Genomic DNA, 26,740 nt, shown 5'->3' on the forward strand with positions numbered 1-26,740 from the left:
ACTGTCCCTATGTTTGGAACATAACCTCCAAACAATCTTCAGAGCCACCAAGAAAATTCAACAAATGCTACTTTCAGCGAAGGGTAAGAGGGATCCTCACTTCTGCTGGAGTTTACCGCATGCCTTGCAGCTGTGGACAAGTCTTGTAGGGACCACGAAACGCAGTGTCCAGACACAAATCAAGAACATGAAAGGCATTGCAGACTAATTCAACTGGAAAAATAAGCAGTAACAGAACATGTTATAAACCAAGCTGGACACAGAATGTTATTTGAAAACACAGAAATTTTGGACCACTCTGACAGCCACTACATCAGACTACACAGAGAAGCCGTAGCTTTATGTATACTGATTCCTCCAGCTTGTTACCCATGGGCACCATGGAACCCCCACCCAGCATCTCTTCCTCAAAACAAAGAGCCAATCCTGACATTCTTCTATAGCAATGGGGCAACAAGTGCTCCAGAATAAACAAGGAGGCGCCATAGAGTTTCCAGCAATTCCTAGAGCTACCTATTTCACTTCAAGGTTTTCCCCACAGGTGACATCATGATGTAGCTGACATCACTCACCCCCTTCCATTTCCCAGACCCTCAACCCTCCCAACTGATTGTCAGACTTGGTCTGGCTACTCTAGTCCCCAGCTTTCACAAGCCTGTGAACACCGTTGGAATTCTGATACAGTGTGCAACTATAGGCTGCTCTAAGAGGTGGAGTCAGTGATTAAATGTCAAGGAGTAAGGTCACGCATAACTCTAACAGTAACTTTAACATTCCAGACGGAAGTTTTGACTAACAGGATCCCATTTAAAATGAACATATAGATTTAAAATATCTTCTTGCACACCTGTGATTTACCTTCAGACATGCAGTGAAGATCCTTGTTTTATGGTGGCAGCTGCTGCCAAAGCAACATTTAAAAAGCCTGCCCAGCCAATCAGATCTCTACTGGCCTGCCTATCTATCTGCTTTGCCTTCCTACTAAAAACACTTGACAGGTACTACAGAGACCACAAGCAGAATATTAAAAACCCCTTCTCTAGAGAATCACAGAAACTGTAGTTTAGTAATAAATGAAGGATCCTTTTTAGTGATATTGAGTTCTTGCTCACAGAACTGCAACTGCTATTGTTCTCCTGAAAGAATGGAGTATACATGTTGCATTAGGTTAAGTTTGTAGCATAGATATACTCTGGCTTGCCCAGCTGCACTAACTGATTAAAACTGGAGTCTTCTGGAGGCAGCTAATTTTTTTTCCCAGACCAGTAACTTATATCAACATGATCCTACATACAAAATGGCGACACAACGTGGTTTTAAAACATGCATTTGGGAAGAATCTGCAGTCATTCATTCTCTTTGGTTCTTAATTGAAAGTGGTATGCAAAGTTAATGAGGCAAAAAATGACTTATACACGTAGCCTGGATACCATATAGAACCACAAGATCCAAGTGGAAAACTTTTGGGGATCTCAGTTGGCTTGTATTGCTCTAGCAGCAGTCTGCTTATGAAGGTTACGATTAAGAGTATATTTTCGTTTTGTCGAAGGCTTTCACGGTTGGATTCAACTGGTTGTGGTGGGTTTTCCGAGCTGTGTGGCCGTGGTCTGGTGATCTGGTGGACACAGTGTGTAACAGACTTCCCTCTGTGATACACCTCTGAAGATGCCAGCCACAGATGCAGGCGAAACGTTAGGAACAAGATCCACCAGACCATACAGCCCGGAAAACCCACTAGAACCATATTTTAGTTTTGATTGGATATTAATTAGATATTAATTGGATATTAGCTATGAAAGAAAGGTCTGGTTTTCTTGCAGGTCCATAGTAAAATCAGTTTTTCCTGTTTACTGTAACTTTGACCTTTTTTGAGGGGGGGGGGTGACACCTGCAGGGATATCTGGCCTATGGGTGCTTGGCTTTACCTATACCCATATCAAAAGTATTTGAAGTGTGAATGGCCCTTTTTGGCCAAGGCAAACTTGGTGGGGAGCTGCAAGTCTCCTGCACATCAAGGGTACTTGAGGAACATAAAATATTCAGAAAGACCATGAATTAAATTCTTCCTCCTCCAGGATAAAAGATGAGCCAAAACACCAGCTTATTGTTATACAACCTTGTAGGGAAAGAGTTTCATATTAAACTTACTGGAATATTTCATTTTTTTTTCATTTTCATTTCAATTATATTTGTACCCTGCCCTATCCCCGAAGGGCTCAGGGAGGCTCACAACCCAGCAAAAGTGCATACTAGCAATACAGCAAAATTACATACGGCTAAATAGCCTCATTTCAGATGGCGACTTAAATTACAAGCTATACAACTTCTAACACCCTAAACAGCAGTACTAACAATAAATACAACTAATCCATGCAATACCTAAAGCTTAAAATACATCAATACATACAATAAATCAATACATATAATGGATCAATAATTTAAAAGTATCAGAGTAGCAATACACAACTAATAGAATTTCATGGATACATCTCAACTTTGCTAATGATGCACCAATATACACTAAACAGTATAAACTTCATGATAATACATAACCAAAATCAACAAATAGCCAGGAACAGACTGTATGAACATTTCCAAACTAACTACCCTAAACTAGACTACCCTATAGCTGCTGCAAGGAATGACCTTACTGAATTACTTAGTGCCTACACTACATTTACTAGGAGACTACAGTCCCTAACTAAGAACACTAACTAATTCACTAACAATGCCTAATAGCCTGTACTCCTAATAGTAGCTACACTTAAGGAGGGACAACAAAATGGCAATGTAAAAGTTCAGCACAGCAGGGTCAGCCCCTCCTCCGATAACTCTGCCGCCAACCTTGTCATTTTATCCGTTGTTAACCATCCGTTGGGGTCACCACTAGTGCAATGTCCCAAAAGCACTCCCACCCCGGTATTCTCCACTCTGCAAAGGGGGCTGGCAAATATTCTTTCAGCAGGAGGCTCTCAAAACGTTCTTTGGGCGAAAAACTCTCAAAAAGGTGTTCCGGGAGACTTGCCACTGCCCCCGCTCACCGCCGTACTCCTCACTCCATCAAAGGGCGCTGCAACGTTACAGCTGCCACTGACTCCCGTCTCTGTCCAAGCATCCTTTAAGACGATGCGGGCCATGTGGTCTCTGCTGTCTTGTCCTGATCACATTCGGCTGGCCCCTGCCCTGAATCTCGGCCAAAGGCAGATGCTGTATGGGGGTCTCTGCCACCAACCCCCCCTTCCTCATCAATCCAAAGGTCTCTGCCACTGATCTCTCCAAGTTCATCCAATTCACCCAGCTCACCCAAGACAACAGACCATCACCTATTGGGGACTGGGGACCAGCAACTGCTGAGACGGGCCAGCTGCCACCACCGCCGCCACCCTCCATGCAGCGTGGCGGACAAATAAAGTTGTTATTTTGTCTTAAATCATTGTTATCTTGCATCACTTTGCATTGTTTCATTAAGTAACCAACCAGGTTGTCAGATGAAGGTTCAGTGTAGTACAGGGGTAGGGAACCTGCGGCTCTCCAGATGTTCAGGAACTACAATTCCCATCAGCCCCTACCAGCATGGCCAATTGGCCATGCTGACAGAGGCTGATGGGAATTGTAGTTCCTGAACATCTGGAGAGCCGCAGGTTCCCAACCCCTGGTGTAGTATAACAAAAGCCCTAAAAAGTTTCTAATGAAACTAATACCAGAGCTCCCGACCACTGCGTCTGCTCCGGGCGCCATTTGAGGCCATGGTAAATGCATATTACCCTTGATCTCATTAGCATGGCAAAATCTTCACCCCTAAGACTCTCTTAGCTCTCATTTTCGGATCATGGGATGTATGAAAAACTCCCAAAAGGGGCTTCATCTCTTATTCTATGTAAAAGGTTGGCTGGAAGTGATGTAACTAATGATGCTTCTGTGATTGACAGATATCTGGCTACATCACCTCTGAACTTTGGCTGGAACTTTGCTTCTGCCTTTCGTCAGTTGTCTATTTTGACTGCAACCCCCCCCCCCAAAAAAAAAACTTATTTTATACCTCTCATTTTTCCCCCTGCACCCCCAGGTGCCACCACTGAAAAAAAAAGTTTTTGGTTGCTTTAAAATTAAGATTAGCTTACTTCTAGGTGGTAAGACTGGGCTAGATCAATTGGTGTGTGTAGGGGAGGGGGTAGATATATCCTGCACCCCCCCCCAGGGAGCACCTGTGGCTCCTCCCCCCGTCCCCCCTGGTTACGCATCTGGCATTCCGCACAGCAAAGAAAGAATAGCTAGATTTTCTTGGCCACATGCCAAAAGAAATACGAAGTAGTTTTGCTGACCTTCAGGAGATTTTATTCTTTTAAAATAGAAACGCTGAATCTAGAAACTGGTCAGGCATCAATAATCATTACAGGGTTAATTCTCTTTGGTCAGAACAGAAGTTGTTGTTCAATCCCTACAGGAGAGGAGGACATAGTTTATCAAATGATAGTATGACCAATAGACATTTCAGTGAACTGAAGGTTGTTCATATGATAAAGTCCAGGGTATGATGTAAGATCGACGGTGGCTTCTTTTCCTTCCAAAATGTGTCTTTGGCACAAATAAATATTTCCAAACTCTGTGGCACAAGAAAGATCAGACTGAAACAGTTAATGATTTCTGAGCCATTACATCTTAAAATCAAGATGTACTCTGAGGAGTGTACAAAATCTGCCCCAGAGAAGAGTTCGTATTGTGTGAATTATTATCCCATTTGAAACACAGAATCTACCTCAAATAGCTTTAAAACCATATTGTAGTGAAATATGCAGTTTGTTCCATTAACTACTCACTGAGTCAATTGGAAAAGTGCTGTTATTAATTTCAATGAAAGCTAAAATGCAGTTCATTTTCTGTAATTGCAGGCCCATGGCCTAAAGAGTCCGTAAAAGCTTTTAATCTGAGGCATTTTTAGAAGGACATGATTTAGCATCATCATAAGGTGCATAATTATGAAAGCCCCAGTAAAATACAAACCAAAAGAGCTGCACTGTGTGATCTGTATCTCCAGCATTACAACCACATAGGTATTTTGTTTGGCACACCAACACTCAGTTAAAAACCACAGTTACTGACGCCAACGTTTACACCTCAATCCTAAACCCATTTACTCGGACCTAAATTAAGTCCCATAATTTATTTATTGTTTGAAATATTTATCTACTGCCTCATAGCAAACAGGTTATCGAGAGAGCTTCATGAAAATATGTTACAAAACCTCAGTAGGACAAGAAGCAGCAATAGAATGCAGCAAATCTGCAGGTCTGTAATAAACCAGAATTAGTAGGGGAGAGAGGGAGGGGGAGCAGCAGCAGATGAAATACATAAAAAAAGAATTAAGAGCAGATTTGTAAAAGCCAGCAAAAAAACCATTTAAAGCCTGAATATATATATGAAACTGCGCTATAGCAAATCAGACCATTTGTCTATCATAGTCAGTATTGTCTACTTCGATTGGCAGTGGCTGTCCAGGGTCTCAAGCAGGGGCCTTTAACATCACCAACTGCCAAATTGTTTAAGTGGTTATCCTGAGAATTGAACCTGGGACATTCTGCATGGTAAAGAGGATTTACCTCTGATACATAGCTTTTCCTCAAGGCCAGCTAGAACAATAGGGTAGAGAAAAAGTAAAACCCATCCTAGTTTCCAACTCTTTGGGAAGACAGCATCAGCTTCACTTTATTTGCACTGCTGTTGTTTTACAGCTGTGATTTCAGCTTCTTCCCCACCTTCAGGCACTCCCAAGATTAGTCCATTAAACTCAGTGCCCAAACCATTAGAGTAACTACCCCAACACTTATGTTGATGGTCCTTTTCCCCAGGAAGACAAGGCCCCTCCTTTGTTCAGGATTATTCTCTCTTAGCAAGGCTACAGGTCCCAATCTTCCCTATAAAATAGCCATCCACTCTGCATTCAGTGTCCAGTACCACTGAGCTAGCCTTTGGTTCAATTTTGCTGCATGCCATCTGCTTTTCACCATGCTTTCTTGGAGCCCAGTGCGGGCTGCTGGACTTCGCTTTTTGGACCCCAAGGGTTTTCCGGATCTGGCAAAGTATCATCCCTAAAAAATCCCCAAATCCCTCTATCTCCAAACCTATCCACTCAACATTATCTATATCCTAGGACTGTGTGATTTCTCTGTGTGTTCTTTAACCATTTGTGCACTTGTATTTTTATTTTACTTTTCTTAGTAAAACTTGAGAAACTTATTCAAAATTCTCCTGTGGAATTCTTGCGAAAGCAACTCTTTGTAAACTTTGACAAGCAAGATTCCGAGCTTGCCCAAACCACTTGTAAAGTCAGGTCTACCCTTCACTAATTTCCCACTTTAAAAAGGGCAGATGCCAGCATTTTGGGGAAAAGGGGGGTCTTGGGCTCCCTCCACTCTTACCCTGAAAGGGCCTCACTCTTGAACTCCTTGAACTTGGCGGATTTCGTCACCTTCTTGGTGCCCAAAGAAGAAGAAGAGTTTGGATTTATACCCCCTGTAAGGAGACTCAAAGGAGCGTACAATCTCCTTTCCCTTCCCCGCTCCTGGGCACATGTTTCAGACAAGACTCTTTTTAAAGGAAGAGATGAGATAAAGATAATTGTTCAGGGTCTTACAACTGGAAAGGGCCACATCAAATACAGAATTCTTCATCGGTGTTTGAAATTCTTAGATCTTCGTTCCATGGTTAGCAGAAAATCAAACAAAAACAGGAGCACAAACAATTTCAGATTTTGTTCTGTGTCTCATTTACCTGACCATCAACTCTGTTGAAAGGGTCTTAGTCCTACTTGACCTATGAATTTAATCAATATCTAGTCCACTCATTCTGTTCCTGCTTGCCCTCACAGTCCCAGAGACATTAGTAAGTTTGCTAGTAACTTGTCTGGTGGTCAGGGCAATGACCGTATTCCCCTTCCAAAACCAGTTAGGAATAGTTAAGTATCACTGTCAACAAAAGTCCCTGTTAAGCATCACTGTCAACACTGCCTCCCCCCACAAATCCCACTAATTTTAGTAGTCCCTAAGCCACTGAAGAACAGGGGCAGGGTTCTTTGCAGCATTTCCTGGAATTTGCAAATGAATTTAATTGTATTTTTCCTCTTTTCGGTACCCAAAAACTGACATTATTGTATTAAAGTCTAATGTCAAATACAGGTAGTTTCTTGAAATGCTTATCTATTTTATCCCTTCCCCCAACTGAGAAGAAATGCAACTAACACAGGGTGTCATGGGAAGGAAGGAGGATCTCAAGTAAATTTTCAGGCCTCTGTGCTCTGCTACTCATGGAATAGTTGCAGCACCACATCCAAAGAGCAGGCTCAAGGAGTTGAGCTGATCAGCCTTTGGGAGTGGCAGCCTCTGTTAATAGAGAATATTCTGTTCATAGAAGCTAAGCTGCAGTATTCCCTTTGTATTCTTGGCCACCATAAATTGTCCACCTGCATGAACTCTTACCTGTGCAAGTAGTAATGTATGGACCGCTGCTCGGAATAAATGGGGTACTTCTAACCGAAAGTGCTGCATTTATAAAAGATAATCACAACAAAACAGGAAACCATACAAAATTACATGGACCTCAATTACTTTGAGATCTACCTACAAGTTGTTCAGCTTGATTCACCAGGGAGAGAGAGAAGTATGTGCGTTGTTATCGGGGGAAAAAAAAAAACAGAACCGAAATCAGGCACCACTACAAAAAGGAGAAAGGGTTTTTAAATTTTATTTTTTTCTCTCATCCTTCAGTAATAACCACACCATTTGATTTTAGATGTTTGAAATAATTTAAGACAGAAGGCACAGAAGAACAAAGCCAATAATATAACTACAATATCATAGAAAGGAAGAAATATATATGAGGGAGGAATAAAAAAGAGACGGCAAAGGAAGAGAATCCACTCTGAGCACGTTTCCATTAGCAGAGATTGTGATCAATAAGCATTGACCGCCTAGCAGACGTCGACGGCATTGCTTGCAACTACTGGATCACATATTCAGAGCAAAAAAGTGTTTCTGCTTTGCCTGGAATATTTCATGGGAGACCATTTCACATGGAATATTCTGACCACAGCAGCATGTCTCCTACTATGCTCCTTGCAGCTTACCATGAGACGTGACACACTTCACTTATGAAGTGCTGCATTATAACCAGGAAGTTAGCCTTGCTTTTGGTTTTTCTGGAACAGGGTGAAATTGATTTTTAGTTACAGTGGAACCTCGGTTTTCATCAGTTTCGGTTTTCATTGATTTTTTCAGTGAAAAATTTGTCTCAGTTTTCATCGATTTGCCTCGGTTTTCATCGATTTGCAGCAAGGTGCAGGGGTTTGTGGAGAAAAATCACCCGGACAAAGCTGTTGCGGACCGTGTCTGCAACTTGTTCAATGGCAATGTCTTGCCCCATTTCAGACAAATCATAAAGAGGCGTCAGAAACAAACCTCTTTGAACAGTTTTTGGGTGTGATATTGGTCCACTGGCTCTGAAGGTGGTCCTAGTGTTATTGTTTGTTACTGTTGTCAGCATTAAGCACTATGTTTATTCACCAAAAATGTGTTTTTGGTATGTTTTTTGGAGTGCCTAGAACAGATTAATTGGATTTACATTAATTCCTATGGAAAAGTTTGCCTCGGTTTTCATCGGTTTCGGTTTTCATCTATTCTTTTCGGATGGATTACCAACGAAAACCGAGGTTCCACTGTATATGCTTCAGTACAGAAGAAGTTCAGACTCAAAATCTCAGAATATTTGCATTACTGCACTTGCTTATACTGGTGAATCATGGAACAGTACTGGCACCTCACATTTCTAGGTTCCACCTTAGCGCCAGCTCCCCCGTAACTGGGACATGCCGCATTCTGTGCTTGCAAGAGTCTGAGGATGACCCTGCCTTCAAGAAGATCCCATATCACATCCAAAGAGTGCCTATGCAAACTTGGGTTCTTTCAGTCTGCTCTTCCAGAACATGTGAAGCTAAATCTCCAAGTCTAATCCATGGGGGAATTTGGAGAAGTTCTTTTCTAAAGATTACCACCCTCCCCTGGGGGCCACGCTACAAGCTGCTTTTGAAAATCAGGAATTTTAAAAGCAGTTTAGCTGCAGGGGAGTCAGGTGTTCAAGACAAAATATCTAAGGGGCTCAATCTGTTCTGCAAGTTGTCGCTTTCTGGATTTGGGCATTTATATATGTCTGAGCATCTCTTCCACCAACTGAGCCTGGATTTGCATGGGTGTCTTCAGACTGGGCCAAAAATACTGGCTTGCAAGACAAAAATCTGACAGTAATATACTGTACGGAGCAACAGTATGAAAGCAAAAGGCTTCACATTATACAGAAAAGAAAACTTTGATACTGGCTGTGGACTTTTTTTAAATGCAAAGGATAGAAGCTTTATTTTCAACAAAGGTACTTGAAAACAGTGGCATGCTATAGTATCTCTATCACTTAAGTGTGTGTGGGGGCGGTGGGAAATGAAAACACACAAACCCCACAATTTATATATGTAGTGGTATTGAAATACATTCTCCGATCATTAATACTAGCATGATAATACATACTGTAGATTTTTCATCCAATTTGTTAACCACTCAGAAACATGGTTACATTTTTACGTAGGCAGGCCTTTTAAAACCGTGTGTAGGTTTGGATTCAGGTCAAAGCAGGCATTTGTGTGCCTCATAAAAGGGTGCCTGTCGTTTCAGGCCAACTGAAAACCTGCACAAAGCTGGTTCTGGTGGGTTTTCTGGGCTGTGTAGCTGTGGTCTGGTGGATCTTGTTCCTAATGTTTCACCTGCATCTGTGGCTGGCATCTTCAGAGGTGTATCACAGAGGGAAGCTGCCAGCCACAGATGCAGGTGAAACATTAGGTACAAGATCCACCAGACCATGGCCACACAGCCCGGAAAACCCACCAGAGCCAGTTGAATCCAGCCGTGAAAGCCTTCGACAATACACTGCACAAAGCTATCCGTTGATTTAGACATGTAAACACAATTCTGGGTATAAAATTAGCAAGTTAGCAATGCAACAATAGCTTGAGAAAAAGAAAATTATTCCGCATATGTGAACAGATTGTTTCGGCATCTAATGTGAAGGCATCTGGGCTTTTGTTAGCACATGACAGAAAAAATGTGCAATTCGCTCCATTTGGGAAAAAAAAAAGATAGAAAAGGTTTTTCCTTTGGGCTTCCTGAAACTATATTGTAGTATTCCTAACAACAGCGTGTCCCTTTTCTTAAAATACTCCTCTGATTCCACATCTGAGCCACACAAAAGAGCTTTAGACAGCTGCAATATAAACTGTAAAAAGTTTCCCCCCCTAGAAAAAAAAAAGGTTCATCAAAATTCTTATACAGTAAAACATTCATTGGATCAGTAACATCAGCAAAAGCTAACACTGTAGGTCAAAGGTCACCCCAGCTTTCTGTTGTTGTTGTTATCGTCGCCTGCATTGCGGGTCATCACGTCCTGTTTTCTCGCAGGGTACAAACCTATTTATACATTAAATAGTTTCCTAAGAAATAGTCCAATTATTGCACTTCATTTAGGAAAAAAAAAAGAAATCCAGGCTTTTGTCCTATTCAGTGAAGACTGGGGATGTGAAAATAAAAACTATGGGATGGAAAGGGTTTTGCATGAACACAGAATCCTTGACGAATATGAGAACACATGGCAGGTGAGAAGGAGGAGGATGTGCAGAAATGTTTGTCCCATTTAAGAGGGTTTTTTTAAAAAGTAAAATTAATTACAACATACTAAAAATGCTTCACTGCCATCAAAGCTCCTTTTCGGGGAAAGGAAAGCTGAACTGAGACGATCAATGTACTTTTGGCTTGGGAAAAAAATATTAAAGGGAAATTAAAATTAGGCAGTGAGCCGCATCTGTTGACTTTGCCAGGATACTAAAACCACTTAAACCCCTGCACCTCCAGCACAGGAAAGAGAACTAAGCTATACACTGTCACTCTTAAGGAGGGCACGGCATAGAATGAGTGCCACAGACTCAGTCTTTGAGCCAGAAAAGCCTCTCGTGTAGGGACACACGCCCACCTGCTATTCAAGCTGCTCGTTGGAAAAGATCCAGTCCACCGACAGCCAGGGCTGCGTGTATTCTGAACGCTCTATGGACATCATCACACAAGAACACAGGATCCAGCATCCTCAAAATCTCAGGTTTCATTCAAAGAAAAAAAAAGACATGTTTCTAGCCCTTATGGATGAAGAAGGAAACTGGGAAAGGTGCAGCTAATGGATAGTGAACTCTGGAAGAGGGGTAAGTGCTGAGCAGAGGCTGCGGCATTGTTGTGCTGCGTGATTTCTACGGCTATTGGAAGCAGAATAAATTATGCAAAATACAGAACCGTAGATGCATGTTTTCATAATTTATTCAGGTTACAGAATCTGGATTTCGTCAGCACGGAGGACACACAACCTTGTCCATAGCACAGTGCAGCATATGTGTGTAGGATGCATATGGGTGTCAATCTGATGCATAAACTGCCCATGAGATGTTACAGATCTTGGACTGGCAATGCACCAGCAGTGTGTCTGATGTAACCCTCACCTTGGGAGTCACGCTCGTGTTTACAACACCCTTGAATGACTGAAGGGCAAGGATGTTCTCACAAGCAAACACTGTGCTTGAAAATGCATATAGGGACTGTTGATTCTATGAGCAGATCCATATGCTACAATCCACTGGAGTAAATGCTGCAGCAAGTTAATATTGATTGCCCCCTTGCACAGAGAGTTTTCCGGTCAGTATAGTGTATTCCCATAGTGACTCTGTATCCAATGGGGCATTCCATGTGCTTTGCTATTTCACATAGCAGGATTATATTCTGTGGGACAGGCACTACATGAAGCTGTGCCCTGCTGCTTCTACATGACAGCCATAACATAAGAAACTGCCCTTGCTTGGAGAGACTACAAACACTTCCAAGGATAGAAGCAGCTTACAGGAGTACTCTATACTTTATTTTAGTAGTGACGACGGCGGCAAACTGAGAAGCAAAAAGAGGAAATGTCTCATGCCTGCTATTGGGAGATTTGATGCTACTCCCCACTGTAAGTTTGTTTGCAAGACAACTGCAATTTCCCCTGTACTGATTCTGTTTTGTGAACCAGGGGCGACCAACACAGGGGATAGTGTAGCTGGCATCAAGACTGGCAGGTGTCTGGCAAACTGGAACCTTAGCAGACTGGTCACCTGCATTAAAAAAGCACTACAATCGCCAAAGGGCAGACACCCTGAAAACACTCCTGGGATCCTACATGTGAATGCTTTGAGTGCCAATGTGGAAAAACACAAACCAAACCACAACATGGCGGGAATGGCGGTTTTGAGATGGAAAGATGCACACTGCGAGGTTGAGAATCTCCCTCCTGAACATCCAGTCTAAAATATGAATGTAGCGATTTTTGGCCCAGCTTATTACCAGCTGTATCAGTAGTAGGAAAGAAAGAAATCGGTCAAACAAACAAAAAACACAGCTTGAGGATTTTGAACCAGCCATCGAGAAAACAGGAAGCTGCTTGAAGCAAAAGTTTCTCTCTTCCTCTTCTTTTTTTTTTTTGCAGGTCTATACGAGACTTCCTGGCCAGCAAATAACTGTCAAAGTTACTTTGTTCCTCTGTTCCTTCAACATAGGAACCAGCGCTGAATGGCTCATGCCCACGGTTGAAAGTCCATTCACTGCAACTATCATATCACCGCACCTAAGAAGGGAAACGGAGAAGAGGGAGGGGTGTCAGTGAAGGATAGGAATCTGCTACAGCTACAATGTCCATGTACTTCAGAGCCCTAGAGTTTGGACTCAGACCCATAACTAAGATACTGGTTCATTTCTGGTGGGTTATACCAGGGACATGGTCACCATTTTCATCTTTCTTAATGCTTTTTATATATAGAGAGAGAGAGATGAGAAGAGATACGATAGTCTAGAACAGTGGTGGTGAACCTTTGGCACTCCAGATGTTATGGACTACAATTCCCATCAGCCCCTTCCAGCATGGCCAATTGGCCATGCTGGAAGGGGCTGATGGGAATTGTAGTCCATAACATCTAGAGTGCCAAAGGTTTGCCACCACGGGTCTAGAACTTCCACTTCCACTGGGTAGCAGGTAATCAGGTTTGTTGCTCTGCCTTGAAGGAATAGTGGCATGAAAAAATGTAACGAATCAGTAACTGAATTACTATATGAGGCATCCATCCATCCTCTTTCAAGCCTGTTATTCCCTGCCTTGCTCACTGGTCATCAGATCTTAAAGGTTATATTTGCTGAAATCTAATCTCAACAGAAAAGCAATTTACCTTTCCTTCAGATTTCCTTTTGGGCAGAACATCAGTTAAAATGTTAAGAGTGGGATCTTGGAGACCCAGGTTTGAATTCCCACTGTGCCATGCAAGCTTGCTAGGTGACCTTGTGCCAGTCACCAACCCAACCTAGCTCACAGGGTTATGAGGACAAAATGGAGGAACGCAGAATGATGTAAACCTCTTTGGGTCACTACTGAGGAGAAAGGTGAGGTGGAAATGAAGTAAAATAAATAAAAATGGTTGCCTCCTCTTTCAGGGAAGTGTAAAGGATGAAATGGCAAGGCTTACTTCAGTCTTCCGTCGAAGTATGCTGGTGTTCCCAGGACAATTGTTTTTATGAAGAAAGGCTGGTTTGTGTGGTTTTCCTCATAGCCACCCACAATGCTGAAGCCCCAGCTTGCTAAATTGCTTCTCCGTAGGACAACATCATGGCAGCTGTGCAGGCAGCTGTACAACAGAGAGCAAAGGATGGGGGTAGAACATTGATCCATCTCCCTGTGAGTTTCTAAAACATACAACCCTCTCTCTTTGTAAACTGGAGCCCCATCTGTTTAACAATATGGGCTGTCCCAAAAATCTCCCAAAGAACATTAAGAAAATACATAGAAAAATAATTACATTTAAAAAAATACATACAAACCCAGGAGGTCCCTGAAGCTGTGAGCAGTTTGGGAATATTGAGACAAGATAGTAGGTGCCACCACAAAATGAATACCAGGGGGGAATTGGTGGGATTAGTCACAAAATGGCTGTCCAGAATGTAACTACAAAAGGTTAGGAGGTTCCAGACCAAGAGTCCTCCTATGATGGGAGGTGGCACATTCTGGAAGGGCAGACACAAAAGTGATGCCTCCTGAAATCTTTTGAAGTGTCTCCTTCTATGAGGTGGAAGAAGGTCTTTGGTTTGAGGTAGTAGTGTCAGAAACCTACTTGATGAGTGCAATGGTAACGAAGGGTGCAATGCTGGGGGAAACCTCTGATGCTTAGAACATATTAATTAATTAGCTAGTTAGTTAGTTAATTAATTAATTAGTTTTTTTATACCGCCCTATCCCCAAGGGGCTCTGGGCGGTTTGCAACATAAAATCCAACACACTATCAACGAGGAGCAAACAATAAAAACAGATTACATGGCTCCAACAATTTAAATTACTAAAATAAGTACCGTATATACTCATGTATAAGTCGAATTTTTCAGCACATTTTTAATGCTGAAAAAGCTCCCCTCGACTTATATGCGGGTCATTAAAAAAAATTGTGTGTTTTTACTTTGCCGGCCAGCAGAGGGCGCAGTTTTTATGCTAGCGGCACCAAATTATCAGGGTACCCTCAGAAGACACTCCTGATGATACCAGCCAAGTTTGGTAAAGTTTGGTTCAGGGGGTCCAAAGTTATGGACCCCCAAATGAGGTGCCCCCATTCCCCATTGTTTTCAATGGGAACTATTAGTAGATGGGGCTACCTTTTTGAGGGTCCATAACTTTGGACCCTCTGAACCAAACTTCACCAAACCTGGCTGGTCTCATCAGGAGAGTCTCTTTATGATACCAGCCAGGTTTGGGTCAGGGGATCCAAAGTTATTGACCCCCAAAGGGGATGCCCCATCCCCCATTGTTTACAATGGAAGCTAATAGTAGATTTTCCATTTCTGATAATATCCCTCTTAAAATCTAAGTTGGGTTACATTTGGACATACAGATGATGATGAGGAATCCAGTTTTGGAGGATTGTAACTCTTGTGTTTTAGCTTGGTTGCTGGTTGAGCTAAGGTTTTTGTACTTTTAAAGTTATTGTTGATACCATATTGTTCTTGTTGACCCTCTTTTCCACTTACAGAGCCAGTTTACTGTTTTTCTTTGAAATAAATATTCAAAAACATTTAACCTACTGATGCCTCAATTGATGTAATTTTATTGGCATCTATTTTTATTTTTGAAATTTACCAGCAGCTGCTGCATTTCCCACCCTCGACTTATACGCGAGTCAATAAGTTTTCCCAGTTTTTTGTGGTAAAATTAGGTGCCTCGACTTATATGCGGGTCGACTTATACGCGAGTATATACGGTAATAAAATCCCATCTAAAACAGCGGCAATACAATAAAAGGCGCCCAATAAACCTAATAGATCCTCCCCTCAGAACAGAAAAAGGGGAGGACGGCGGGTCCCAAAAGGCGCCCAATAAACCTAATAGACTCTCCCCTCAGAACAGAAAAAGGGGAGGACGGCGGGTCCCAATGATATAGGTACCCCGATGTAAAAACAGAGCAGAGAGAGAAGAATGCTTGCCAGAAATGGAATGCTTATGGAATGCTTGCCAGAAAAAGTAGGCTACTGAAGCTAAATAAATTGCCCAGAGGGCCCTGCCATCACAAAAAAGGCTACTGCTACTGATGACAACACATATAAAGACAGGGTGTTCAGTGTCAAGCAGTACCTCGGAAGTCCCAGCCACATCACCCATGAAGGTGACCAACTGGCATCGTATTCATTCTCACTGATGGTGCTTGGCTGCTCATCAGTTGCCTGGGGCTGTTCTTCGGCAACCTGGACCTCCAGAGCTTTAAGGGAAACGACCGAGGAGGCAGCGCTGGCTTTGAGCATGGCCACTGCCTCGCTGTGACTTAAGTTGGTCAGATCGATGCCGTTGATATTCATCAGCACATCACCTGGATAAAAACGCAAGTGGACAAAAAACTTCTGTTAGGGGGGCTGACAGCCCGTAACTTCCCTGGGCAAATGGCAAGGCTGGGAATTTCTGCTCCTTGCTGGCACTTGGAGCCTATAGGGACACAGAAGGCATGAATAAGCAGTTGGTCGTGCTAGCGCTGTTGCTACAAGATTGTGAACAGCCACCCATGAAGTTTGTGGTGTCTTGCCAATGTTACCACAGCTGTGCTGCATGAGAGGTTCATCTCTAGTTCCATATAGTTTCATGCTCTTTTACTGTGATCACCAGAAGCAAGGAGAAGGAAATGCATGGGGAATATTTGGCCTGATGCAAATCACCTTGGATGTGCTTTATTTTTTTAAAGGAGGGGGGGGCTCTCCTTTCTGCCTGCAGGTATAAGGGCTGGGAGTGGCCAGAGGTACAAACTGATGGGCAAGGGTCACATGGGCCTGGGGCTACTGACCTATGGCTGACAACCTCAGGTCACACATCAGCCCCCCTAATAAAGAAGGACCCCATTCCAGATTGATGTTTTTGATTTTGACGGCATATCATTTACTTTGGAAATTCCTATAAGCCTCTTTGAGTCCTTTGGGGGGATAAACAGCAGAGAAGTGCTTACATAAATACAGAAAATGACCTCAGCAAAAGAAAGGCAGCTTTTTCTTAACTTGGCATGCAAGTTGAATGCAAGGTTTATTGTTTTGCTGCTTTGATTTCGCATACTGTAACATATGTCTTATTATTTTACTGCTCTGATTTTAAGCAATGAAATGCATGAAAATTTGGTTTTAGAAGAAGAGTTGGATTTATATCCCCCCCTTTCTCTCCTGTAAGGAGACTCAAAGGAGCTTACAAACTCCTTTCCCTTCCCCCCCTCACAACAATGTGAGGTAGGTGGGGCTGAGAGAGCTCAGAAGAACTGTGACTAGCCCAAGGTCACCCAGCTGGTGTGTGTTGGAGTGCACAGGCTAATCTGAATTCCCCAGATAAGCCTCCACAGCTCAAGCGGCACAGTGGGGAATCAAACCCAGTTCCTCTAGATTAGAGTACGCCTACTCTTAACCTTGGACTGTTGGAATTTATTCCAGTCAGCAGTTGACTTGCTTACAAAACACCCAAAGGTCACAACACAGTCTTTTCCTCAAGTTCCTGCAACATGATGTGAGGTACAGGAGGAATCAACCCCATTACTTTCATCTTCCATTTTGGAACACCGCTCTGTCTGTTAACATGGTGGGAAGGTGAAAGGAGCAAGTGGAAGTGAAAGGAACAAGTAATACAGCAATCTCAACCATATCAGACAGAACAATTCAAGAGGTTTGACATCAATTCTACTTTTTCAAAAACAAACCAAGAAACCCAAATTCTTCTATCTATGAATCCACTAGGATGGAACTGGCTCCTCAATGTCTTGACTGAATGGATCCAACTGGGACTTTTTCAACTCCACGGAACTGTCAACGTTATTTTCCCCCTTTGCAATATTTGCAAGGGATTCATGGCTTTTAAAGTCAGATTTGATGCTCCTCTGGGATGCTGACACCTCCATGATGGCACTATGTTTTGATTCCTCTTTGGGCACATTGACAGAGGCTGCCGAACTGGACTGTCTGAGGTTCACACTGGATGTCCTGCTCCCCTGCTTGCTAAGAGCAACCTCTTTTTCTGACTCACGCCTCGTCAAGAGGGGAACATGGCACGTGGGAGTGCCTACTCTTAACCACTATGCCACTGCTGCTCCCAGTAAAATTCCAGAAAGTGGTTTTTTTGTTTGTTTTAGGTGAAAATGTGCCCCTTCCCTCCCAAGTATACATCCACAAGAATAACAATGAATATAAACTTACTTAGGAAGATAAAATAAACCTCTAACAGTTGGCAGGGTTTGTGCTGAATAGTTTCCCCATTAGCAAGACTGACGTGTGTTTTCTAAAACCACTGTGAGAGATCAGGGCAACGACACCATTTATGGAGACCAGCAGGCAGTGTATGCAAAAACAGAGTTCAGACACACAGCCCATCATTGAAAGAATGCTTTGCAAACAATCTCCCTTCCCATTAAATGTCCTCCAAATAGCCAACTGCGCAAATGGCCAAAAGCAAGATGCATCCTTTTTTCGTGAAGCCACGAGAGAACAAATTCCCACATCCCAGTTGGATGATCGTCAGCTTGACAGAATTTGACAAATAACTTCCCATTTCTACCAGGAAGTGCTCTGCAACTCTCTGTATGAAAACAGCCATTTCCTTAGCATAGCTTTAGATGAACAGAATGAAGACCTCCATTAATAGGAGGATGATTTACTGCTCTGGAGTGTTCAAAACACTTCACCGTTTATTATCCTAGGAATCCTCCCAATAAAATCAACAGCAGCAGCTCTGCATTTATATATCTCCCCCAGTGTTTAAAGAGCTTCCACACACATTTATTTATTCATAACATTACGGCATTTAAGGTACCTCGAGGTTTTCCTTTTGTTTTTGTGGAAACAGGCTTTCACAGCTACCCACTGGAACACAATGGGTTGGATCCAGACTAAATGTTCCACTAGGAAGGAGAAGTGTAATTTCCGCTAATGGAAGGGGAGGTGTAATTTCTGCCAATTCCCCTTTTCTGCTGCAGCCCTCCCCCCCCCCAAAAAAAATTGCCCTTCTTGCCATTCCGAAGGGTCCTTTGTCCCCTAGGAGATATATTTTGGGGAGATCAATGGGCTACACAAGGAGCTGCAAGAGTTCTGTTTCAGATGATAGAAAAACCTTACGCTAGTGGAAAATGTAGTCTGGATCCAAGCTATTCTCTCATAACCTTCACACCGGTTGGGCAAGGCAGGCCAGTACTATTACCCACATGTTATGTATGGTGTATGGGTGGAAGAAAGTTATTTGCTTATTGGAAGAGAGTGATTTACTTATTGAGTGATTATTGCTTATTTGTGGCAGAGGCAAGATTTGAATCAAGGATCTCTTGGATCACCTCTCATCCACTGCACCAGATCAGCTCTGACTGTATTATTATTAAGAACTAGCGGGGCCCAGCCACGCGTTGCTGTGGCAATTGTCCTTCTCATCACAGTCTGCCACCCACACAGATGTCCATGCAGGTCCAATGATCCGCAGTATAGCCTTTTGGGATGGTCAAATGGAATCCCTCTTTCCCTTTTCAATTCACATTGTTATATGGTGGTGCCTTGTGTTTTTAGTATAAGGTAACCCTTTCCATTCCACAACGGAACTGTCCAGAGTGCGAATCCCACTGTCCATGAGGCTGGTTGACACACACAGTCCTGGCTTGGGTAAGGCAGAACTGGGGCAAGCAGGCTATCCCAGTCAGGCAGCAGAGGCAAGGTGGTGAGGCGCTCAGATTGAGGCCAGCTCCCTGCGTTCTTAAAGGGACATGTGCAAAAGAAGCGGAGCCAGTAGTGTTGGTTCGCCCCCACCCTGTGGATTTTCTTAGAGGAAAAAGGCAAACTCCAGCTCGCTTTTAGTAAAAGAGAGCTGTGGCGAATATGGGTGAGGAAGTGGGTAAGTGGTGGTTGGATGTGAGGGAGGGCAGAGTGAAGTGTGTGAGGATGAGCTGGATGTGTGTTGTATAGTAGCAGTGGGTGAGGCACAGAGAGTGACAGTTACCTGTGTGTAATGGGGGGGGAACCCCACCTGACGTCTCAAACGGCAAAGTGTGTATGTGTTTCACTTCCACTCGTATTACCTAACAGTATTACCTATTTACTGTTTTCACTGCTCATCTCTGGCCATCTGCGCGAACATTCTAAGCCCTCATACCAATCTCTCAGGCCACAGACAGACAGGCTGCACGAACATTCTAAGGGTGACAGTTGAACACAAACAGCTTCATGGCCTGGTGCGCCAGGAAAAAGACGTTTTACCTGGCTCAGGTATGGACTTTTGGTGATTTGAAGGTCCCATTACCTGCCCGCAACAGGGAGGAATGTCATGTGAAAATTTGGGGGCGATCCGTCCAGCCGTTTCGGCGTTAGGGAGTGACTAACAAAGTCACTGTTTGCTTTTTATATATATAGATGGTTGCAAGAGGTTGAATTATACATATTGCAAGAGGTATTGCACTATGCAATATTGCAATATTATGCATATTTCAAGAGGTCAGCTGAGGGTGCCAGAGGCATTGACCAATTCATGGCAGAGATGAGAACTTCCTGGTTCACCACTTGTGTTCTCAGCTGCTTATCTACAGCAGCTCTCCTGAACTATACAGGAAAGAAGATGCCAGGTGACAGATGTCTATTATTATTATTATTGAGTGATAGAAGTCAATTGTTGTAGAAAGGTTCAGCACAAAGGAACTCTGTGCTGAAAAGCAGAGGGGGGAAATGGTGCCCGGAGACAATTCCTTCTCCAGGCACCCCCCTGAGCACCGCCCCGCCCCCCCCCCCCATTCAGACCATGGGCAGGGGCTCAGCGGTGGGTGGCCCTGACGCGAGCACTGCCCCCCACGTCCGTGCAGGCCGGCTTTTGACCAAAAGCTGGCCTGCACAGAGGCCGGGGGGGGGGGGGGTAAGTGGTGCTCAGTGATGGCGGGCAGCCAGGTGGGCTCTGTGGCTATCCACCGCCAAGCTCTGCCCCCGCCTCCCTGAAAGCCGGCTCCTGAGCTGACCTGCAGGGAGGTGGGGGCCGCGGGGCTTGGTAGTGTACAGCTGGGGCGCATGGGAGCACTTGGTAGTGTACAGCTGGGGCACATGGGAGGGGGCACCTGGTGCCCTCCACGTGATCAAAAGACATGCACCTGGGGACATGGGTGACCCCTATAGGCTGTATGCCTCTGCTGAAATGTATGAAACCCATACAGTGATGTTGTTGTTTTACATGACAATAACGCTGTCACTTGTCACCTGTCATCTTTTCTTCTTTTTTAGTTTGCTGGCACACTGCTTGGGGTAGGCTCTATTTTTCCTTTTTCTCCAGTATAAGAAACATTTTCTAACAAATGCCTCCTGCGTTTGCATAGAAGCTACTGTGTTGCTAGGCAAGAGGCTTGCAATTCACTGCGAAGTTCTCCTGCGTAAGACACTCTATTGATATGAAAGGAAGCGCTTCTTCATTACAAAAGAACAAGACTTGTGGCAGAGAGCTTCCTCAGGGAATTGTGACCTTCCCTCATCATTAGGACCGTTTGGAGTTCCCACCTCTTTTAATCCTTCCGTCTCTCGCCAGGCAGCCATGGGGTTGCACACTTGTGACAAATATTGGTAATTCCCCACTTTTGCTGCCTCGGCCTCCGGCCACAGTCATGCCGAGGGATTCATGCGGCTCCTTCTTCACTGTGATGTGCTTCTCTTGACAAGTGACACACTGGGAAAGATCCTGCAATAAGATGGTGGACAGAGGGTTTTTTTTAAAGAAAAGGACATTCAAGTCAGTTGGATATTAACCCCGTGTTTAACCATTTATGGTTTGGCCTCCCCCCACCCCCTATCCCCACATGACATGCTTCCAGGACCATCCTTGGAAGTAAAAAAAGTGGTGTGTGGCAACAATCCTAAAAGGGCAGGTAATGCATTTCCTGTCACCAAGTGTATAGAGCTTGCCTGACTGACCTTGTACGGCTGTTCTTCATTTGTTCTTCATTTGTGATTATGTGGTGGAAAGGGCTGTCAAGTCAAAGGTGACTTATGGTGACCATGTAGGTTTTCAAGGCAAGATGTTCAGAAGTGGTTTGCCTAACTGCCTCTGCATGGGCTGAGAAAGTTCTGAGTGAACTGTGACTGGCCCAAGGTCACTCACCAGGCTTCATGTAGAGGAGGGGGGAATTGAAAACAGTTCTCCAGACCAGAGTCCGCTGCTCTTAACCACTACACCATATTATACACGGAAGCAGAAACTTATAGGAAGGAAAAGCTGCTGAGTAAGATTAAGAAGGGGGGGAAATGGCAGCGCAATCTCATGCAAAGTTACCCTAGTCCAGGGGTCTGCAACCTGCGGCTCTCCAGATGTTCATGGACTACAAATCCCATCAGCCCCTGCCAGCATGGCCATTGGCTGATAAGATTTGTAGTCCATGCACATCTGGAGAGCCGCAGGTTGCAGACCCCTGGCCTAGTCAGATGGGGTTAATTCTACATAGGAGGCCATTGTTCGTTTCTTCAGATTTTAAGTTTTGAATAATCTCATTCAAATCTGAATTTAGATGGAAGCTGCAGAGAGAGCTCCTGCCCCTGGGTCATTTAATACTAGAGTAAATGCTAGTCTTGGCAGGTATCTGATAAAGTACATTGTTTACATGAAGGTGCTGACCTGTGAGAGTGCGCTTTATTGACCACCCATACCCATGTCAGTAATTTATTGCATACCCCTTATCCAATGCTTGCAGTTGTAAAATTTGATCTCATTCAGACTCACCTTATGTGGGCTTGGCCTATTATGGTATAATTGATGAGACTGGTGTTGGCTGATGGGATGTGTCCCACCATCTCTGAGGATGCTCATGATCTGGGACTTGGCTGGCCTGGAAATAGCCAGACTCACCCTTTCACCACTGGCCTGGAGAATACATATGCAGGGAGGGAGGGAAAAATACCCAACATTATTGCTTGCACGTTGATTCATAAGAACCAAACACATCCCAGAGATTCTGCAATACGAAAAGGGTAATTTCATCAAACTGGACTAAAGTGTGCAATTTATATATTTAACTTTCAGATTTACACAATTATTGATGAAGACATATTTATGCTCAGGCCTGTATAACTACATTTGGGCATTGCTGGTATTTTCCATTTGTAAGTTATTGGATCTCTCTTAGGAAAGGTCTCTTGGCTGCCCAAATTATTTTCATTGGCCGACACTTCCAAGAGGGAAGGCCTTAGCATTGGCTAGGATCAGACCAGGATCTAGGAGGCCCAGGTTTGAATTTGCACTCTGCCACTGAAGCTCACTCGATGACTTTGAGCCAGTCACACCCTCTCAGCCTACCTCACGGGATTGTTAAAAAGACAAAATGGAGGAGGGGAGAATTATATGCTGCTCTGGCTTCCCACTAGGAAGAAAGGGAATGTACAAATCAGTGGTGTAGCTAGGGGGCATTGGGGGGGGGTGCTGGAGCCCAGGGCACCATTCTCCGGGATGCACAGCAGGGTAACAACCCCCACCCTCAAAAAAACCCGTGCCCCGTCCCAAACTCTGGGGAGTTCAGGACATGCAGTTGAATGCTGGCAAGCAGGGCTAGTTCCACCCCCAATCGCCATGGATGAAATGATGGCCCATGATGGGTCTTCCTCTTTTCCTACCGTCTTCAACATTTCTTAGAATTGTTATCTTTTCCAGTGAATCTTTTGCAGTGACTAACATACAATAGCTTCAGTTTAGGCATTTTAGCTTCTAGTAGCATAATTACCAGATAAAGCTTTCCTTGGGCTGTACTTAATCAAGCCGCGAAGGATTGTGAGGTATGACTGGTGTTTCCCATGTCAAAATTATGTGTGCTTCATTTTAAAAAATCATGCAAAAGGCTAGGCTAAAAAATGTTCTCCTTGGGTTGGGTTTTTACATATGCAAAGGGGTGGAGGGAATATTCAAACATTATAGATAGATAAAATAATGTACAGTGTAATTATTCATTAGAGTTGTTGATCATGCATGGTGATTATATATGTGTGTGTATGTGTATACATGTACATCTTTATATGTGTATATGTATATAATATGTGGGGGGTGTCATTTTGTACTCTCCCCCCCACCCAAAAATAAAAAATATAGATCTGGCCCCGAACCTGCCTTTGAGAATAAATTAGAAAACTTCCTTATATTGTCAATCTTGATTCAACTAGCTCAGTGTTGTTTGATATCACTGCCAGTAAGTAGCTCTTCAAAATCTCAGCCAGAGTAAAGGAACTGTGGCTACATAAGAGCCTTTCCTATTGGGAAAAGAGAGCCATAAAGATGAATGAGTAGCACTAAGCCAAAAAACGACATTGGTCTGTGAAGCCAGTAAAAAAAAAAAAAGGATGTCTATACATAGCCAGAGACTGTTCTGGCAAACCATTGCCCACCTCAGGATGTAGAAACAAACACACAAAAAATTGTCTTAACATGACAAGCAAATGATTTACAAGAAACCACTTTCATGTACAGTCTTATTATGGGAAGCAGCCTCATTGTTCAACAAAGTTCTGAGGAAAGGCATTGTTAAGGTTCAGCTCTCTGAAGATATGCCCTATTAGTCAGATATGCCCTATTAGTTACTGATGTCAACATGACATTCCTCCATTTATTCTCTTTCAGGTTTTAGTTTAATTGAAACTCACAACATTAACCACCTTGATTAGTTAGAGCACACCCACCCTATAGGATTGAATATAATTTACCTGGATAATCTGAGCCGCCAGTTCAGGTGTGCCATGCTTCAGGTCATGCCCATTGATAGCCAACACTTTGTCATTGCTGCAGAGTCGGCCATCTTGAGCAGCCAAGCCACCTTCCAAGAGGTCCAGGACAAAAACTCCTGGCTCGTCCGTTCTCCGCACCAGTTTAATGCCAAGCTGTTCATTGGAGTCTCTTTTATGCAAAGTCACGTGAAAACTGTCTTCACGCTGAGGAGGGCTGTCGCTGTGGTTGTGAGTTCGGCTTCCAAATCGCCTCTCTCGGAGGACAGTGAGGTGAAGGACCGTGCAAGGCTGGGAAAGGATGGCCCTTGCATGGTTGTGGGAGACGTTACTGATGTCAACGTTATTAACCTGAGAGGATTACCAAAAAAATAATAATAATCACATGTTGCTCGTTAAAATGCTCGTAGCAGAGACAGCCCACAATTTCCATAAATGTGTTAGGTGTTTCTACTTGTGAAAACAATAAGGCCAGCACTCAACTTTGGCTTTTGTCTGCACAGCTTCTGTAACACGTTCTGAACAGCTGCATATACTTGGTCGCTTGGGGAGGCTTCTAATTTTAGAGGTATTGTGCAGTAGGAATAAACCAAGACATGCACCCAATATCTTCTGTATTGTTTCAAAGAATGCTATATAATAATATGTCTCTTGGATTGCAGGTGGCAGCGTGTGGTGCAAGAAATGTGAAGTTGCAGCTTCTGTATGCGATTATTCTGCCATGCCCATTTTCTGGCATCTTCAAAACTGCTGCTGCTCCAAATGACCTTCCAATTACCAAATACACAAGCAAACTATTGCGTGTTCCCTCAAAAGGTGCTTCACTAGACTCCCCCATTGTACAAATATCCCATCTCCCGTTGTTCACACACAGACTCCAGAACACTTTTTTTTATATTTAGAAGGGCACGTTTACATTCATAAGAAGTAAGTAATTTTAAAATTCAACCTATCCTCTGTTGCTTTGGAGGTGAGGGGACCTCCTGGAAAAAAATTAGGTTAAAATGTAAAGTGATTTGTATAGGAAAAAAAGCTACACAAATGAACACCAGTGATTTTGTTCTGCACTAGATAAACTGTGTAAAAATCTAAAATAACCTCTTAGGGCTTATAAAGGTACAGGCAATGAAAGCATTTCCCTTTATTCACTAAAGAAAGAAAGAAACATTCTGCTTTTATATCCCAACTACAAGAAAACAGAAATATTTCTAGAGGGTAAAACAAGTACCACATAAACTATTGGTATGAAAACAGCAAATTCTACTTTTCCTGAATGATGTTTTCCGACTAGAACCTGATAAGGTAAAATCCACCCATAACCGAGAATTTCAACTGACTGCCATTATCTGATATAGCCTGTATAGTCTGGACAGATTCAAGTCAAGAAGAATATAAAATTAGATAATTGCCTGCAGTATTTGATCTCCAGCAAGGAGCCTTCCATCTCTGGCAATAATCCCATCTCGATAAACCTCTTGAATAACAATGTTGATCAAAGGTGTTTCGTTGCCACCCACGATGCTAATTCCCAGCTCGATATAAGGATTGGATCGATGGACTTCAATGGTTGTGATTTCGCCTTCCGGCAAACTTGGTGGCTGATGGGTTGCTGCCCAATTTCAACAAACAAACAAAAGCATGCACCTAAATATATTTGCAACAGAGCAAATTATTGAACAAACCAACAAAAGCAACCCCTGACATATCACAACGCAAGTAAATTAAACCAGGCGTGACCAACTGCTGAACTGCTGAATCAAATGCAGCCCAACTAGTGTTGGCTACCTACCAGCTACTGAGATTGGTAGGGACTTAACAGCCCCTTGTGTGTTTGCAGCCCCATGGAAACAACTGAGTCCTTGGCTGGCTACTGTTCCAGCATATGAAGCTGCAAAGTCGGACTACTGATCCATCAAGGTCAGAAAAGGAAGCAGAATTTTACTCTCCTCTTCTGCAAGCTCCCCTGTTGTTAAAATTATTAATTTTGTTCATTTGTACCCTGCCTTTCCATACCAATAGGGACCCAAAATGGCTTGCATCATTCCCTCCTCCAGTTTATCCTCATGAGAATCTTCTGAGGCTAGGAGCGTGTAACAGGCCCACGGTCGCCCAGCAAGCTTCCACGTTGGAGTGGGGATTCTCCCCGATCCTAGTCCAACAGAGTAACTACTACACAGCACTGGCTCTAGACACTCTGCCCTCTCTTGCTCAGTCTTTACATCTGAATAGGTGGGACTCTTGTACAAACAAAATAGGGTTCTCCTCTCCCTCTCATCACTTCTAGTTTGATCCACACATCTTGATAGAATTAGAAAGTCACTCTGGAAGTCAGGAGGACCACTGTCCTCTCTGCAGTTTGGAAATATTCATTTGGAAGCTTTGTTTTTAAA

At 43.4% G+C, this 26,740-nt stretch overlaps 1 protein-coding gene across 5 annotated transcripts in view; it reads right to left on the reverse strand.

The window, feature by feature from the left end:
* Positions 1-10,741: 10,741 nt before the first annotated feature.
* LNX2 (ligand of numb-protein X 2) overlaps positions 10,742-26,740 on the reverse strand; it is an 89,068-nt gene continuing 73,069 nt past the window's right edge. For 3 of the 5 annotated variants that reach the window (XM_048493323.1, XM_048493324.1, XM_048493325.1), the window contains exons 4-10: positions 25,760-25,959; positions 24,333-24,701; positions 22,369-22,509; positions 21,156-21,333; positions 15,763-15,994; positions 13,616-13,774; positions 10,742-12,726 (exon numbers count right to left, since the gene is read on the reverse strand). In XM_048493323.1, coding sequence (XP_048349280.1) covers positions 12,591-12,726; positions 13,616-13,774; positions 15,763-15,994; positions 21,156-21,333; positions 22,369-22,509; positions 24,333-24,701; positions 25,760-25,959 — 1,415 coding nt within the window. In that variant the 3' untranslated portion in view covers positions 10,742-12,590. The remainder of the gene's footprint in view (positions 12,727-13,615; positions 13,775-15,762; positions 15,995-21,155; positions 21,334-22,368; positions 22,510-24,332; positions 24,702-25,759; positions 25,960-26,740) is intronic. The other 2 variants (XM_048493328.1, XM_048493326.1) reach the window with 2 other exon arrangements.

Source organism: Sphaerodactylus townsendi, linkage group LG04, assembly GCF_021028975.2.
Source record: "Sphaerodactylus townsendi isolate TG3544 linkage group LG04, MPM_Stown_v2.3, whole genome shotgun sequence".
NCBI classification, from domain to species: Eukaryota; Metazoa; Chordata; class Lepidosauria; order Squamata; family Sphaerodactylidae; genus Sphaerodactylus; species Sphaerodactylus townsendi.